An 18772-nucleotide genomic window follows, 5' to 3' on the forward strand; every position below is an offset into this window, starting at 1 on the left:
ATTGACATTATCAAAACACCTGTATATCCACTCTCCTCATTATAGTCCCATGACGTAGGTAGAATAAGTACTATTCACAAATTACAAATGAGAAAACAGGCACAGGGAGAGTAAGAGACTGCCTCAAAGTCACAAAACTAGTTTAATGATGCTAAAACTAGCTAATGAGACTCCAAACTAGCTCTCTTAACTCTTTAATGTTTCATAACCCATGTGATACCTATCCTGTGCTCTCTCTTCGTTTATTCCATTCCTACCCCTTTTCTCTGCTTTGATTCTTACCTTTCATTTTCCCAGCTAGCTCATATATTCTTCTTGGCTCAGCAGACCGTGTTTCCAAAGCTGTGAACAAACCACCTCTGCCCCAGCGACCAGAATCATCTGATAGAAAACAAACAAAAAACATCCAAATTCCAGTTCACAATTCAAAAACACAAAAAAGTATGCCAACGAGATTTGTAGGAGAATGGTTTTTCAAAGGGAAGAAACACCTATGTGGCCTCCCAGGAATACCACGGGTTAGACTTCTCAAATATGTTTAGGTTTTATGGAATACACCTGGCTATCATAATGGGAAAGATGGAAAGCAGTTGTAACATAACAACAACTAAAGCATTGGTAATACAATAGCATACAACTCCCATTTTACAGGTAAGGAAGAAAAAATGTTAAATGACTTATTTGAGCTGCTACTAACATAGCTGGTTAGTACCTTCTATTTACAGTCATTCAATCATCCTACAAATATTTGTTAGCATGTATTATGTGTCAGACACTGTTCTAAAAACTAGTGTTACAACAGTGGATTAAAAAAAATCCTGCTCCCATGAAGTTTATTTTCCAGTGCAATGAGACAATAATATACACAAACACATACATAATATATCAGGTGGTGATACATGTAATAAAGCAAAATAAGGTAGGAAAAAGGGTAGAGAATAACAGAAGCATGGGGGTGGGGTCTGTTTTATGTGAGGCACTTAGGGGAGATCGGAGATGCAGACATTTAAATAATACTTATTGTGGCTCTCTGTGGAAAGAGAGTCCAGGCAGAGGAAGTAAAAAGTGCAAAGATCACAGAAGTGGGGGGAACATGCTTGGAGTTTTACTTTTTCTCAAAAGATGTCTCTCCCCCCTTCTTAATTAAACACCTTGTGCAGAGAACAGGAAATTATCCAACTGTACCATTAAAGAAACCTGAGGCCCAGGAGATTAGGCTATGCAACCAGTTAAAGGAGAGCACCAAGAGTCAAATCTATGTTGCTGGATTCTAAAACGTGCCCCCTTTTGACCACAGGACTGCACTGGACCAATAATCACCCCTTCGTCAGGCACCATAATCACCCCTTGGTCAGGCTTCAGCCTCCTCCTCCCCAGTTCTTAGCACCATAAAGAACAAGGCACCCATCCTGGGCCGGTACGACTTCTCCTACCTACGCAGTGCACGATGACAGCATCCTCTGCCCCAGCCTGTGGGTGGGTGACATCACCTCTAACATACTTGATGGCAGTTGAATCTGGATCTTCATAATCCAGCTGGGCAGAACTCTCATCTTCCTGGTCCTCTAGATCCTCTGGTTCGCTCTCCTCAGAAGGCAGGCAGAAGGACTGGTAATTGTTGGATTCCCACCACACCATCCTTCAACAGGCCAGAGAGAAAAGGAAATTAACCTGGTCTATCACAATTTCCCTCAGAGCATACTCCATCCTGCTATTCACAAACACCAAGTGCCCAGGGGAAATGCAATTAGACAGTCACCCTGATTGCAGTATTCTGCTCATTTGTAAATCAACAAGAAGTCTTACTGACTAGCCTAGTTGCCTCCTGACTACACTTCAATAAAGAGCAGCCACCAGATGTCCCTTTTTTTTTTTTTTTTTAGATGTCCCTGTTTTTAAGAACAAGATTAAGGTACTTTCAAGTGAACTACTCTTTGTCAGACAGCTACAATAAAATCTTAACATCTTCTCACTTCAACTGAAAGAGTCTTTCTACCTTAGGCACTCAGGACATTTTGCAAAAGGACATTGTTAGGGTTAAAGTCCAATCTTTAAAAAAAATATTCTATTATCAGAAGGAGCTACCAGTTTTATAAAAATTTACTGCAATTTTAAAGTGTTCAACTGCAGATTAAGTGTATCCTTAAAACATGACCCTCACCAGCTTTTTTATAATATCATCGAATAATACATACTTTTTCTCATGTTCCACCTTTTCCTTTTTCCTCTTTTTCTCCTCCATTAGTCTCTTTCTCTTAGCTGCTGCTTCTTGTCTCTTCTTCCTTCTATCCTCCAGTTCCTCTGGGCTCAAAATCCGTTTCCTTTTGGTAGATTCCTCTGAAAGGCCTGGGAGGAGAACCTGGAAGAACAAGATCTATAACTGGGAAGTTGGAGGCTGCATATCCCTTCATGAGTTCCATTCATCTCCTAGAACACATTCTGTGTAGACAGCAACACGCTTAATATTTCACAAAACTGCATCTCCATACCCCCTTGTATGGTGGGAAGTGGTGGCAAGACACTTCGATTTACTGTTCACATTACACATCTCATTGGCCCTGTGACCAGGATAGTCCTCTAAACTTAACCAAAGCACATAGTTGTTATAGCAGTACATCATTTGATTAATTTCAATAGGAATCAGGTACTTCAGAAAAGTAACCTTTTTTTTTTTTATAAAAAGCATACCCTACAAGAGGCCATTTTAGGTTTAATCATTTTTATTTTTTTATAAGATTTTATTTATTTGAGAGCAAGAGACAGAGCATGAGCAGGGGGTAGGGGTAGGGGGCAGAAGGAGGGGAAGAAGCAGACTCTCTGCTGAACATGGAGCCAGATGCGGGGCTCAATCCCAGGATCCTGGGATCATGAACTGAGCCAAAGGTAGATGCTTAACCAACTGAGCCACACAGGTGCCCGGATTTAACTATTTTTAAAGGAAATCCTCCTACAATGTATTATATAATTCTTTCTCAAACATTATTTCAACATCACGATTTATCTTTATAATAGCTAGCATTTAATGAGCACATACTAAGTGCCAAATACCAAGGACATTACATATATTGTTCATGACTGTTACCCTCTCTTAGTGGCATAGGGATAAATTATTGGAAGCATTTTGGTGATCTCTTCTGGGATGGCTAAGATGGACAGGGCTGCTTTCACCTGCATTAAATGGTAAAATACACTCTTCTTGTTAATGTTATTTATGGTAACTTTTACATAGGTTCTATACGAGAGTAAATTATATTTCAACAAATATTTACATACTTATTTCTCAATAAATTACTCCCATTATCATTTTTTATTCTCGTAGGGTGTGAATTTGGGAGAATTTATTCTTTTATATGAGTAGTCCTTACATTGCCTTTATTTCGGAGTAACCGGCCCTCTTGAGTAGTTTTCTCCAAAAAGGTCTTTTGAAGGTTCACCAGTTGTTCAAATGATTTTCTGTCTTCTTTACTAGGCTCCTTGGAATAATCTTTACCTTCAAATAAGTACATATGGTTTTCTAAGAACATAAAACACAAAAGAGAAATGTCAGATACTAGAGAAAAATTGATTAATTCTATTCAAAGCAATAACCAGGGCAAATAAGAGAACAGCCTGTATTCTCAATGGGCTAAGACTAGCTTGTGATGAAGGTACTGATTTTGGATCCCACTAACAGTGACAGGTAGGGATCTCACACATTTACTATTTAAAGGAGAGGACATGGCTAATGCCCTCTGGTCTATCTCTAGTTGGTCTACAAGTCTCTGCTGGATACCTCCTCCCTGTTGAATCCTGGGATCACACTCATCACTAATTCCACACCACTCTTCAGCATAGGTCTCACTGATAATAAGATCACTTAATAAAAGATAACCAAGAACATAATTTTTTTATTCTGCACATACTTAATACTTAACTCTTTCCCCTCTTTTCTATAATATAAAAGGAACAAGTGGGAAATCAGTGAGAAAATGGAGAATCACAAAAATAATCCCTTTTATTCATTTCAGATTTCATGAAGTAACTTTATGAGCCTCCCCACAATCCTGGTATAAGTAACTCTGCTGAAGAAAGGGAGAAATGAGGCTCAGACAAGGATTAAGGGACTCCCTGGTTCTTACCGCTAATAAATGAAGAAGGCAAGATTTTGACTCAAAAGCCAGCATGCTCTTTTCAGTGCCTTACTGTTGTTTATAGAAGAATGGAGAGTGAACAGGCCAGCAAATACTAATTATAGTAGTAACAATAATGAAATAGTATAATCTTGACAGTATTTTATGCTATCAGAACACTTTCACATCTATTATCACATTTGATTTTTCAACTACTTAAAAGAGTAAAGCTACATTAACAGCACCATTTTACAGATGAGGACACAGAGGCCGAAAGGTTGGGTGATGTGCCAAGATCATGAATCACCGATAAGGAGAAGTCATGACAAGCCAAGATCAGCAACCACAGAGAGGTGAGATAATGATTCTAAAGTGAAGCATATTTAATAGCACATATTACCAAAGAATGTATTTTCACAGCATTATGAAATCAGCTTTAAGTATGTTTTCTTTGGAGAGTATGAAAGCAAAACATTTCATTCTCAAGAGATCAATTGCTTCACACTTATACCCAAATCCAACCAGCTGTAATTCTAATTGGCATTTGCTAATTAAATCAGCAGGGGGCTTTCAATGAGGTGCTCTATCAACAAGTGGAAAAAAAAAAAGAGCTGGGAAGTGTCAAATATGATCAACATATGTAGCTTCATACTGCATGTAATTCTCAACTTATAAACATGCTTTTTAAAAAACCCTGCCATTCCAGATAAAGCAATCCTATTTTTTTATTTGTTTTTAATTGGAATTGCTTTAACTAATGTCTTTCATATTCATTTATATTATTTTTAATCATACTCCCTGTTCTCATTCTGCAGCCAAGAGGAGGCTGGAGACCATAGGCCTAGACCTTCATCTATGTCCTGCTAGGAGAACCATCTACCACAGAATGAACATGTACTCACTGATCAAAGACAAGATTCCAAATTTTAATACAAGTAGGAAATCTTTTCTGGCAGCTGCACTGACTAAGGAATAAAATATTTCTGGAAAACAGCAAAATTTTATTTTGTCCTAGTAACATTAGGAAAATAAGCTGAAATTAATCCAGATGAGTGCAGAAATAGGTGCAAGCTTCAGTATTTCATGTAATCCAAGTATAACTTCAAAACACAGTCACATGGATCCATTTAGAGACCTAAAACCCCTAAATGGCAGTAAAGGGATTTTGAAAAGATATGAGACAATAGTGGATGGAAAGTTCAATAACTCTTGGAAAATATAAAAAGTGGCTGAAGCAATGAGAAAGCACAAGCAAGGGGACTGGCAGAGGGAGAAGGAGACTTCCCACTGAGTAAGGAGCCCGATGCGGGACTCAATCCCAGGACCCGGGATCATGACCTGAGCCAAAGGCAAATGCTTTAACCAACTGAGCCACCCAACTGCACTGCCCCTTTTAGAGCTCTGAAAAGCACCACCTGCTGCTTACTCTCTCTCTCAAATAAGTAAATAAAATATTTAATAAAAAAAAAAAGTGGGGCGCCTGGGTGGCTCAGTCAATTCAGTCAGTTAAGCATCTGTACTTGACTCAGGTCATGATCCTGAAATCCAGGGACAGAACCCAGCATCAGGCTCCCTGCTCAGCTGGGGGTCTGTTTCTCCCTCAGCTCCCTATCCCACTTGTGCTCCGCTCTCTTTTGCTCTCTCTCAAATAAATAAAATCTTAAAAAAAATAAAAATAAAAGTTATATTGAATGTCTCAAGAGAGGACATTATGAAAACGGGATGAGATTAAAACTAAGAAAGAGTACTCAAAGAGTAAAGATGGGATACTAATATTAAGAAATTTAAAAGCAAAATATGAGAAGAGTCCAAGATCTGTGTCCTATAGAATAATACTAGCTGCCTAGTAAATTCCAATCTCTCCATATACCCTATGAAACCACCCCTAATCCATGTCTACTATAAAACTAGGAGTTAGAGAACATTATAAACTTCCATTTGGAGGTAAATAGAGAAATAAACATCCAAGTGCCAACAGAGCCAGCTCCTAAGCCCACACCAGAGTACAAAGTGAGGTAGAGACTAGCAGTGTTGGATGCAGACCCCAAAAATAGTGCCACACCCTACATGGGAAAATGATAAGGGCAAAACATCTCAGACTCAGTAGATCAGAACATGGGCTACTAAGGAATTGAAATGAAGGGACCAGAAAGTGCATGCAGCCAGCAATCTGGGAAGGCACTGCTTCTGGAGGAGAAAGAGGCAGTTCTGTGGCAAAAAAAAGGGAAGGAAGTGATTGAAATTGCCAGTTTTATGGCAAAAAAGGTAAGCAAGTGATGGAAATTGGGAATTCTAGAGAAACAAGAGAATCACAAAACTAGAAGTCATGCCTACCCCATCCCCTACCAAAAAAGGAGGCATCATCTAGTAAAGAAACTACATGTCTGCATATCTGTGGAATAAGATACTCTTGAATTAAAAAGTCTAGAGTAAGACTCTCAAACCTCACCCAGTCCACACTGAATCACTGCTGCCACTGGTGCAAGATAAATATAAGTAGAAGATAGCAAGGAACATCCTTACAAAAACTACTATGTGAAAAAACACCTCAAGTCAGAAATTCACGTACCCAGAGCTAAAATGGACAAAAAAGAACAAATGTTGACCAAATTCAGAAAAGATAAAATCATTTCATGGTTAACTGTATTATATCACTTAAAAAAAAATTAGTGGCACCTACACCTTAAGGGGGTATGGTGAAGGTAAAATGAAAAAACAGATATAGAACACATGATGCAGTACACACTTCTGATCAAGTACAGAATAAATGTTCAACCAGTGTTAACAACAATGTAAAAAAACCAAATCATTCTACTGTTCAGAAAAGCAATCACTATGTGGAGGGTGCCATACTAAGGACAGTGGGATTTATGAATAAAGGAGAAGATACTTGCAACCAAGGCAGAAATAGTACAAATTAGAATCTTTGAGATACTACTACAAGTGTTAATATCATTGAGTGAGTTCAAAGTTCAGCTACAAATTGAGAATTTCCAGTCTAAGAAGAATTCTTAGACCAAGAATTTTAAAACAGCGTGCCTAAGATGAGAATAGGGCTGGGTAGGAAAAGATGCCCCAGGGAGCACTATCCAGGACTTTCTATGGGGACCAATCTCACTCAAGTCTAACTCAGGTGGCTGTGCCATTCGCTCTACCCTTACCCCCAACTTACTGCCTTCCTCCTGCTCCCTGACTCCTCCTTCTGTTGTTGCCAAGGCATCAGAGATCCATTGGCCATTTTTTGTTTCTCCCAGGATTCTCTCCAGGTCTATTTCATCCATGGTGCTCCCCTGAGACGATAGCAGTTTATCCAAACCGAATTTGAGTATCTCACTCAACTTGAATGGAGAAAACGAAAAAGTCCAGTTAGTTCTCATGAACCAAGTATTGGATGTCAGTGATTTGTTATGTAGCTTAATGACACAAGGCAAATTCCTTCTCTGTTGGTCAGCCATTCTTCTCTCCCCATGATGATACTGACAAGGCTATTTAGTAGGTGGATGGTTGCCAAGCAGAGAGGTGATAAATCAGTGATGCTGACTTTGACAATTCTCCATAACAACAAGAAAAATTAGTCAATTTTTTTCCTAAAGAATAGTAACATCCTGCATTAACTATAGCACTTCTCAGAATCTTTTTCATGGGCACTTCTAGCAGCCGCATCAGAGACTCAGTTAGCTTCTCTCCCATAGATAAACTTGGAAGAAGACGGCTATACTGGGTACTTTCCCTCTACTATTAACTGACTTATTTCCTTTGGTAACCTGGGTTCCTACCACAGCGCTCTATGGAAACACCTTTACAAAGGCAAGTTAACAACTGACAGCCACCAGACCTGAAGGCCATTTCTCAATTCTAATCTTCTTGGATATTCCCCTGGCACTGTACTATCCTGCTTCTCTTCCCTTATCTCAAATGTACCCTTAGCCTACTACCTGGGGACATAGGAATCACTCAAACAGTTCAAATAATTTCCCTGGCTTTAGCTTCCTACTTCCAGATTTGCAACTTCTTAAAGCACTAACTCTTTGAGATTCCAAATCAAGGTAGACTCATATCTTGGCTTCTAGTTCCTATCTTATCCTTTTAGACTGGGTTAGTTATCTCTAGATGGCCTAGTATTTGTGAGCCAAACATGGTGGGAACATAAACTGTTCCCAACACCAGCTGTTTGAGAGTTCTGTCAGACTTCTTGCCCAGCTCAAGGATACCAGAAGGTTACATTCTGGCTCTAACATCTGCTTTCTCACTTAGTCCATCCAGACTATACTAGTTATCTCTTTGGTTGCCAAAAAAAAAGGTGACAACCCAATGCCCTTGTTTCAAATGAAAGCAGTCTGTTGTTTTAAAATAATCCAATAATAAAAGACGTGGTTGTGGCTTATTAAATCTAAGAGGTATAAGATTTTCAAGTCCTGAAAGAAGGAAGCAGGTTCATTACCCTAGAGAAAGGCAGATGTGAACATTTATTGAATGCTTATTGTACACTAAGTATTGTCTGAAGTGCTTCTGACTATTTTAGATATTTGATCCCCGGGACAAAATGGAAGAACTTAAGATATATTATGAGTTCTAATTTTAACGCAGGGGTTACTATAGAATAACTCAAAGCCTTCTTCCAGAAGAGAAAATCTTCAAGTCATTGTTTGTTTCCTACCCAGTATTCCCTACTTCAAGTAATTAGCTCTATTCGTTCATCCATTTTTCCTAAAGCATAATTTTGAATTCTCATTTTCCCTCCTCTATGAAGATTAGTGATCAAACGGTCTAGGGTTAAGATGAGGTATGGGGGCGGCCCCGGTGGCGCAGCGGTTTGGCGCCGCCTGCAGCCTGGGGTGTGATCCTGGAGACCCAGGATCGAGTCCCGCATCAGGCTCCCTGCATGGAGCCTGCTTCTCCCTCTGTCTGTGTCTCTGCCTCTCTCTCTCTGTATGTCTATGAGTAAATAAATAAAATCTTAAAAAAAAAGATGAGGTATGGGATCCATAATCATTTATTATGCTTAGTTCTTTCATTTATCTAATTTTTTTAAACAATCCTCTGAGGTAACTTCCAGTATTCTCATTTTTTGAGAAGCAGAGTACACCTGAGAGGTTTTAAGGTATCTGCTCAAAGCTACACAGCCACTAATTGACCAGGTGTGGATCTGAATCCAAGTGAGGGGGATCTAAAGCCCATCCTTGTTATTCCATATTCTGCTTAATATATCATGTTCATTTTTAGCTCCTTACCTGCATGCAGTAGATACCATGGCAGATATGTTTGGCCAGGGAACAAATGTATGGCTGGGGAGAGTTGGTTGTTAATGCTAGTTCTTTGTGTTTACTTTCTCACCGACAACAAAGTACTGACAACATGACACATTCTTAAGGGGGACACAATGTATTATACCTGGAGGTCTGCATCGGCTGCAGGTTTCTGGGCCCCCAGAGTAAAATGGCCTCCCTCTATGATTGCATTGGTAAGCTGCAGTTTGGAGGCTGCTTTCCTACAGACTATTTCCTCCACAGTGTCTCGGCCAATCAGCCGAATAACTTTAACAGACCTGTATGGAGTCAAAGGAGAGGAATCTGCTGTGAGGGTCTACACGGGTGAGCACAAGGTTGATATCCCTAAAAGGAAACAACCCAAAATACCACATCCAGAGTACAACTGAGGGGAGACTGTACTATGTGGGCCTGAGCATTTGTTAGAGAGATCTGGCCTGACAAAAGCTTTCCAAGGGATTCAAGGAAGGGATGAGGAGAGGACCATAAATGGGTTTCTGATGGGAACAGAAGAAGAAAACCTCTGGTAGATCTCAATTGTCCTCTGGTCAAAGGATAAGATTCATCTTTTTAGCATAACTCCACAATTCTATAACTTCATTTTTAAACTAAATTAGATCTTAACTCAAGAAAAAGGAATTAAATAACTTCTAAGGGTTCCTTCTAGTCTTTTCAGTGTTTGTGCTTTTAGTGAAGCCAAGTCTGGTAGTCACAGGACTAGCTTCTTCATTTCCTTCCCACGCCAGAACTGCTGAGGAGCCCAGGATGTAGAATAAGGCTGGTGTTGCAATCTCTCACTTGTTCTGGCCAATCCGATGAGCCCTGGCTGCTGCCTGCAAGTCATTCTGAGGATTGAAATCACTGTCGACAAAAATAACGGTATCTGCAGCCGTTAAGTTCATGCCAACTCCTCCTGAAAACAATGCAAAACGAACGTGATGAGCAGCATGCTGGCCAGAACCAGATAATAAAGACGCAAGGCTACAGTGGTATGATTGCTACAATAAGATCCGTCAAGACAATTGGCGTCACCTTGCAAACTGACACCCCATCCCCAACTCCAGGACCTTGTGTGATTAACAGTGCTACCTGGGCTCATATTGCCTGACTTGGGAAAATTTAACTACCAAAAGTAACAGAATGAGAGGAGCAGGGACAAGAAGCAAAAGTGCATGCTTAAATTAGTGCCAGGAAACAACTTTAGAAGGCTTGATGGGTTTTAGGATACTCTTTGTAAGAGGATGCATCCTCTTTCAAAGGAAAACAGCTTTAAATACGCAAGAGGTCTTCTGCTGTGGCGCCATTAAGAGAGGAGTTAATATCCACCTCAGGTTACAACTAAGGTAGCAAGATCCCGGATGCAAGCTAATGAGAATAGGGGATGACATTTATTTTACACTCCTAAGTAGAGCAGGAAACTACCTCCCTCTGACAGGAAAAAACTTTAGAAAGTCTTTTCTGTATCTGTTTCCATATTAATTAAAGAGAAGGTAACAAAACCAACCACAGGACAAGAACACTCCATGGGACAACTTTCTGATCCTTCTTCAGCGTTGTAGGAAAACGGCTAAGGAGGCTCTTTGGATGATGAGAATTAATTAAGAGAACCATGAAAGCAAATTACAGCCTTGTCTTTGATTAATGTGGAAACAAGTACAAAAGGGATTCCCTCTTGCCAGGGGTTGTTACAGCTCATTGCTGAAACAAGCGAGCCTGAAAGGGCTTGTTCCAAGAGCCTGAATTAAGAACTAACTTTTAAGATGGGCTACTGACTCTAGGCTGGCTCTCAAGACAAGTCAGGGAGGAACATTCTAATTAAAGACTTCATATAAAATTAAACTTGGAATAAAGTGATAATAAAGACTGATTACTGAGACATGTTAAATTATACCTTATAATAATGCCAGCTACACTTGTGCTGTGCTTACTACATGCCAGGCACTGTTCTAAGCATTTTACATATTTCAACTCCTTTAATCCTCACAACAACCTTATGAGTAGTGTATTATTATTCTCATTTTATATATAAAAACAGAGAACCCAAGGGACTTAGCAGAGATCTCACAGCTAGAAAGTGAAAAGGCCAAGAGTCAGTCCCACAATGTCTGTCTGGCTTCAGGGCCTTAAGCTTTTATCCACTGCACGTTAATGATCTCTCAAGAACTTATTAACATGTGCTATATAAAAATTATCATCTTCTTCTTGGGTTAATGTCATCTCAGTTCAGCTCTGCCTCATGGAGATGTAAGGTTTTACAAATAAGCCAGTCTCCAGACTTATCGTGAGCTATTACTGCCACCTGGTGGCAATATGCTTGCTTCAATCACAGAAATATTTGAAAGTTTGAGGAAAACCTGTTAAATAAATAATACGCTAATCTACAGCTAAACAGTGATGGCAAACATGACCATTAGTGCTTCAAAAAGGCTCACGTCCAAGAATATTTCAGTTCTTAAAAGATTACTCAGTATTGATTGGTTCTGAGTACTCGTCCTAATTTTAGACTTTTCAAACATAATGATACTCTGAATATGAAAATGATGAAATCAGTAACGCATAAATAGACCTGTTTTCCAACACTGAAGATACACTTGCCCTGATCCTTCCAGTGTCTTCTAAGACCATCACTGAGACAACAGAGAACGTGAATAAACGGCTGATTCAGGGTGCAGTCTATAATGGAAGCAACTGAAGCCAAATGCATGGGATTATACATACCTTTGTAATACAGAGATGAGACATACACAAGTGAAACAATCTCCTTATGGTCAAGATTCTACCTAACACATCTTTTATGCTCCCTTACAGTACGAGACACTTAATAAATACTTTCTAAGAAAGATGGAACTCTCTCTTTATAAAGATATTGATCTACCTTTAATAGAGGACACACATCCCTTTAGTGTTCCTGCATCTATTCCATCAAGATTTAGGTCTATAAAAAACAACATAATGAAACTAAGATTCTAAAAATGCAAAACTAATTTAAGGTTGACTTGCTCCATGACATAAGAATAGTTTCATCTCTAAGAACTGATTTCAAACGACTGAAGCATCTTTTAAAGCAGTCTTTAACAGGTAAAGCACTATAAATGTCACATAAAATATTTATGACTTAGCTCATAAAGATAGTGTTAAAAATAATTCTAAAGAGCTAGTAATTTCATTATAATCACAACTTCTTTTAAAAATGAAATTTTAATTAAGCTTCTACAGCACTATTCCAGAGTTACTTATGGAGGAGGGATAATTAGCAGACAGGCTGTTATCTCACTTCCCAAATTCACAGCTGGCAAGGAAAGTGTTCTTTACTGAATGTGAATAAAACTTTCCACAAAATTACAGACATCGTATAGGACAACCCCAGGTCAGTGGTCAATGCAAATTAAAATTATTTTCCAACAACCCCTGATTTTAGCCGTACTTCTCTGAGCTGGGAGCTTAGATAACTTAGACAGGAAAGAACTCCATGCTAGGGGTTAACTTACAGCCACTCCCTCAATTCCCCTTTTTTTACGTTCCTAGGCAACAACCTCACCTTTCAGAGAATTAAGGGAAAACATACTAATTGTCAGGATGGAAAAGTACTGTGTCTCCCCTATTTGTCTGCTTTTGTCAATACCTATGTGGCCTACCTGCCCTGGTACTCAGAAGAAAAATAAAAACAGCCTGCTGTCCAAAGTTCTTAATGGCCAGGTGTCTCTCTTCTCCTCTCACAGAACCATCCACACGCTCGTAGCTGTACCCTTCAAAGAGAAAAAGAAAAAAGAATAGAAACTCTTTTCATGTATTCTCTGGGGAATAAAACATTGTCAGCTCAAAGCCAAATGCTAATTTTGTCCCTTTCTGTATATAGGTATGCCTCTACTTTAAGCAAATCCCATGGGAAAAATCTAAATTTAGGTGATATTTCATTGTCTTATGAAAGAACTCAACATAATATATCTCTCTGGATATTTTAAGTACATGCAGTTGAAGTACTTGGCATTTGTGGAGTTAACAGTCAATTCTGACTATCCCAACCCTGAAGCACATGTGAACCATGCTATGTAGTAGTTTCTAACTCTGCATGATAGAATTCTTACTTATGCAAGCAGTAAGACAAGTACTTGGGCGCTGGCAAGTGAGCCTGCCCAAAGGCCCAGCAGCTGCCTTTCAATGAAGCTTCTGGCTTTCCATCCATCACCAAGACCCGTTGGGGTCTGTGAATCTGGGGAATCTCAACATACCAATGGCATTTCCGGCAAGTGTCCAATGGACCAGGTATACTGTAGTACTTGGGGCATCAAGTGGCTCTGACAACCCTACTGCAAATTCATGTTTTAAACAGTAAGGTCTGAAGCTGATACTCCCTCACCACTGATCTCAAGGTGAATCAGTGTTATGGCCTTACTCCATCATTCCACATACATTTTGTTATATATTAAACAGATTCCCCAGATAATAACTTACATTCCCTATTGTTTATATAGAAAAAACTTACCCTTAGTTGATATGTGCAATCTCTGTAATTTCATTTTTTCTACTGATCCTGAGAAAGTGCTCAACTGTTGAATGTCACAAGACACCAAAAGCTCTTTTTTTTTTTATCAAACATTTTCAAAGACACTCAACATTTCTGTAACTCAAATTTTTTCCACTACCCATAATTTTAAATCACATCACCAATGGGAACGTGTTTATTTCTGCCCATATGTCTCTACCTGGCTGTCAATCCTTGTGTAACAAACCTCTCCCCTTACTTTCAATCTTTCTTTGGTTCAGAATAATGTTCTTTCACTTCTTTCCTTTGTGACATACCCCCCACCCCAAATTACTCCTCACAGACCTACTAGACTGTTAAGTCTAAAAAAGGCTTAAGCAGAGGGAGGGGCAAGATGGTGGAAGAGCAGGGGTCCTCAACTCATCTGGTCCCACAAACTTATCTAGATAACTTTCAAAACATCCTGAACACCTACAAATTAAAACTGAGATTTTAAAGAGAGAACAGCTGGAATGCTACAGAGAGAAAAGTTTTAGCTTCTAACAAGGTAGGAAGGCAGGAAAAAAAAAAAAAAAAGAATAAGGTGGGGGAGAGGAACTGTGACTAGCAAGGCTAAAGCCAAGTGGGGAAAGCCTCCATGGCAGGAAAGCCCAGCCCTGGAAAAGCAGGAACTCTAAAAACCTGCACTGGAGTTTTCCCTAATGGAAAAGCGCTCAGCAGGGAAATCGGGAGAATTGCAGAAGGGGCAGTGAAGCCCCAAGATTCTAGAGTCATTATAAGAGGAGGGGCGCCTGGGGTAAAGCTCACTGCAAACCATGAGCTTTGCAGATCCAGTATTGGTAAAGGGCTGGAGGGTCGCAGCCCTCCGGGGGCCTTTGGGAAAAGCCCAAGCAGATCAGTACACCTGTGCCTGCCCCCAGGAGCATCTAGACCAATGCAGACTGCGAGACTGCGGTTAGTTACTCCAGGGGAGCTCGATTCAATAGCTGGAAATCTGGTCACCGCCATTTTCGAATTTCCTGTTTCACCTTGTGTCTGGGAGAGGCAGGACAACCAGGGGACAAAGGCCTCACAGGATGAACAGCTCATACTGAGCCCTGTCCCTGGACAGGGACATCTCTGCAAAGGCACAGACACCTGAGAATCAGCACAGCAGACCCCTCCCCCAAGAACTATTGGAAGAACAAGGGAAGAGCAAGTTTACTGAACAAGCAGCGCTGGAAAGCTCCAGGACTGAGAAAAAATAGTATATAGAACTAGAGGGTCCTTTTATTTTTTTTTCCATTATGACTTGTTTTTATATCCGACTAAAAATGTCCAATATTTTTTCTTTTACCACCTTAACTACAATATTTTACCAACTCTTCATTTTTTTAAAAAAAGATTTTATTTATTTATTCATGAGAGACACAGAGAGAGAGAGAGGCAGAGACACAGGCAGAGGAAGAAGCAGGCTCCATGCAGGGAGCCTGACGTAGGACTTGATCCCAGGTCTCCAGGATCACGCCCTGGGCTGAAGGCGGCGCTGAACTGCTGAGCCACCCGGGCTGCCCTAACTCTTCATTTTTAAGCTTTTTCCTTTCTGGCTTTCATATTCCTACAAGTACATGTCTTAGATATATTTTTCACTTCTGGATTCCCTTCAACATATTAAATCTAATTTTGGTAGACATACAAGATATGGGTATTTGTTTTTTGTTTTTCCTGCCTCATTTAGTTTTACAATGGTGGAAGTTAGTGCTTTCTAAAACATGACCAACATACACCCATAACGAAGTGGAACACCATGTTGGTTCACTCTGTGAGATTATATTCTCTCTTCCTTGCCATTCTGCCCCCCTCTTTTATCTTGTTTATGTTTTTATAGTTGATGTTGGGCCTTTATAGAAGTATTGCTGGTTTATATAAATTTGGGATTGTGCATCTTCTAACATACAGAAAATACACTCAGAACCAAGAGGATCACACTCTAGGACCCCTCAGGTAGACAACATTCTCTCCACTAACACTTCCTCACCACCACCATGAACCCCCCTGATTTTTCTCTTTACTTTTTTTTCTTTTTCTTTTTTCTTCTTTGCTTTTGGTTTTTGGCTTTTTATTTTTGCTACTTTGTTTTAAAATTTGTTTTTCACTTTAGTGGTCCTTTTGTTTTATTTTCTTCTGTTCTTCTTTTTCTTTTATTTTCTGGTCTCTGACCTCTTCAGAATCATCTATGGTGTACTTTACTTAGGTCATGGTTGATATTTTTGACAGCCCACTCATACAGCCACATTGCACTGGACAAAATGACTAGAATGAAGAATTCACCACAAAAGAAAGAACTGGAAACAATACTCTCTGCCATAGAGTTACAGGATTTGGAATTAAATATGATGCCAGAAATTCAATTCAGAAGTACAAAAATAAAAATACTGGTGGCTCTGGAAAAAAGCGTAAAGGACTCTAGAGACCTCATTACTGCAGAATTGAGGTCTAATCAGGGCGAAATTAAATCAGATTATATGAGATGCAAACCAAACTAGACGTTCTAACTGCTAGGGTTAATGAGGTGGGAGAAAGAGTGACATAGAAGACAAGTTAATGGGAAGGAAGGAAGCTGAGGAGAAAAGAGAAAAACAATTAAGAGCCCACGAGGAAAGGCTTAGGGAAATAAATGATAGCTTGAGAAAGAAGAATGTATGTCTAACTGGGTTTCCAGAAGAGGCTGAGAGAGAGAGAGGACCACAAAGTATACTTGAAGAAATCATAGCTGAGAACTTCCCTAATCTGGGAAAGGAAACAGGCATTCAGATCCATGAGATAGAGAGGACCCCAAAAAAATCAATAAATCTGTTATTAATAAAATCAATAAATCTGTTATCAATCCCAAAAAATCAATAAAAATTGTTCCAACACCTTAACATTTAAGAGTGAAACTTGCAAATAACGAAGATAAAGAGAAAATTCTTAAAGTAGCTCGAAACAAGAGACTTTTAACTTATATGGGGAGAAATACCAGATTAATAGCAGACCTCTCCAAAAAGACCTGGCAGTCCAGAAAGGGCTGGCAGGACATATTCATGAGAATAACATAAAGCAAAAAATACTTTATCCAGCAAGGCTGTCATTCAGAATAGAAGGAGAGATAAAGAGCTTCCAGGATAGACAAAAGCTGAAAGAATATGTGATCACCAAACTGGCTCTGCAAGAAATATTAAGGGGCTGTAAAAGAAAAGAGGAAGTCCAAGGAAACAATCCACAAGAACAGGGGCTGAATAGGTAATATTATGACACCAAATTCATATTTTTCAATAGTTACTCTGAATGTGAATGGGTTAAATGATCCCATCAAAAGACACAGGGTATATGACTGGATAAAAAAGCAAGACCCATCTATATGCTGTCTCCAACAAGAGACTCACTTTAGACATAAGGATACCTCCAGACTGAAAATGTGGAGAACCATTTACCACTCAAATGGTCCTCATAAGAAAGGTGGGGTAGCAATCCTCATAACAGATAAATTAGAGTTTACACCAATGTAGTAAGTTGAAGAGGGACACTATATCATACTTTAAGGGTCTATCCAACAAGGAGACCTAACAATAATGAATATTTATGCCCTTAATGTGGGAGCCACCAAGTATATCAATTAATAACCAAAGTGAAGAGATATTTAGATAATAATACACTAATATAGGAGACTTTAACACGGCACTTTCAGCAATTGACAGATTTTATAAGCACAACATCACCAAAGAAACAAGAGCCTTAAATGATACACTGGACCAAAGAGATTTCACATATATATACCGAACTTTCCATCGGAATGCAACTGAATACACATTCTTCTCAAAGGCACATGGAACTTTCTCCACAATAGACCACATACTGGGTCACAAATCAGGTCTCAACTGACCAAAAGATTGGGATGGTCCCCTGCATATTTTCAGACCACAATGCTTTCAAACTAAAACTCAATCACAAGAAGGTTTGGAAGAAACTCAAACACATGGGGGTTAACGAGCATTCTACTAAAAGATGAATGAGTCAACAAGGAAATTAGAGAAGAATTAAAAGATACGTGGAAACTAATGAAAATGAAGATAACAGCTATTCAAAATCTTTGGGATACAGCAAAAGTGGTCCTAAGAGGGAAACACACTGCAATATAAGCCTCCCTCAAAAAACTGGAAAAAACTCATATATACTATATATGAGTATATATAGTATACTTTATGTACTAAGCTAACCTCAGACTTAAAGGAATTGGAGAAAGAACAGCAAGTAAAGCCTACACCAAGCAGAAGAGAGACAATAAAGATTTGAGCAGAACTGAAGGAAATAGAGACCAGAAGAACTGTAGAACATATCAACAAAATCAGGAGCTGGTTCTTTGAAAGAATTAATAAGACAGATAAACCCCTAGCCAGCCTTATTAAAAAGAAAAAAGACTCAAATTAATAAAATCACGAATGAAAGAGGAGCGATCACAACCAATACCAAGGAAATAATACCAAGAAAATACAAACAATTTAAAAAATGTATTATGAGCAGCTCTATGGCAACAAATTAGGCAATCTAGAAGAAGGGGATGCCTTTCTGGAAAACTACAAATTATCAAAACTAGAACAGGAAGAAACAGAAACCTGAACAAGGCAATCACCAGCAAAGAAATTGAAGTAGTCATCAAAAACCTCTCAAGACACAAAATTCTAGGGCCAGATGGCTTCCCAGGGGAATTCTATCAAACGTTTAAAGGAGAAATAATACCTATTCTGCTAAAGCTATTCCAAAGGATAGAAAGGGAGGGAGTACTTCCAAATTCGTTTTACGAGACCACATTACCTTGATTCCAAAACCAGACAAAGATCAGACCAAAAAGGAATTATAGACCAATATCGCTGATGAAAATGGATGCAAAAATTCTC

General features: G+C 39.1%; 1 protein-coding gene across 4 annotated transcripts in view; it reads right to left on the minus strand.

Moving 5' to 3' along the window:
• Positions 1–18772, minus strand: part of CHD1L (chromodomain helicase DNA binding protein 1 like) — an 82678-nt gene that overhangs the window by 14327 nt on the left and 49579 nt on the right. For 3 of the 4 annotated variants that reach the window (XM_041756073.1, XM_041756072.1, XM_041756071.1), the window contains 8 exons: positions 13012–13122; positions 10175–10289; positions 9501–9654; positions 7282–7447; positions 3366–3514; positions 2196–2359; positions 1434–1639; positions 283–381 (listed from right to left, as the gene is read on the minus strand). In XM_041756073.1, coding sequence (XP_041612007.1) covers positions 283–381; positions 1434–1639; positions 2196–2359; positions 3366–3514; positions 7282–7447; positions 9501–9654; positions 10175–10289; positions 13012–13122 — 1164 coding nt within the window. The remainder of the gene's footprint in view (positions 1–282; positions 382–1433; positions 1640–2195; positions 2360–3365; positions 3515–7281; positions 7448–9500; positions 9655–10174; positions 10290–13011; positions 13123–18772) is intronic. The other variant, XM_041756074.1, reaches the window with a different exon arrangement.

The sequence above is a fragment of the Vulpes lagopus genome, chromosome 5 (genome assembly GCF_018345385.1).
Source record: "Vulpes lagopus strain Blue_001 chromosome 5, ASM1834538v1, whole genome shotgun sequence".
Classification (NCBI taxonomy): domain Eukaryota; kingdom Metazoa; phylum Chordata; class Mammalia; order Carnivora; family Canidae; genus Vulpes; species Vulpes lagopus.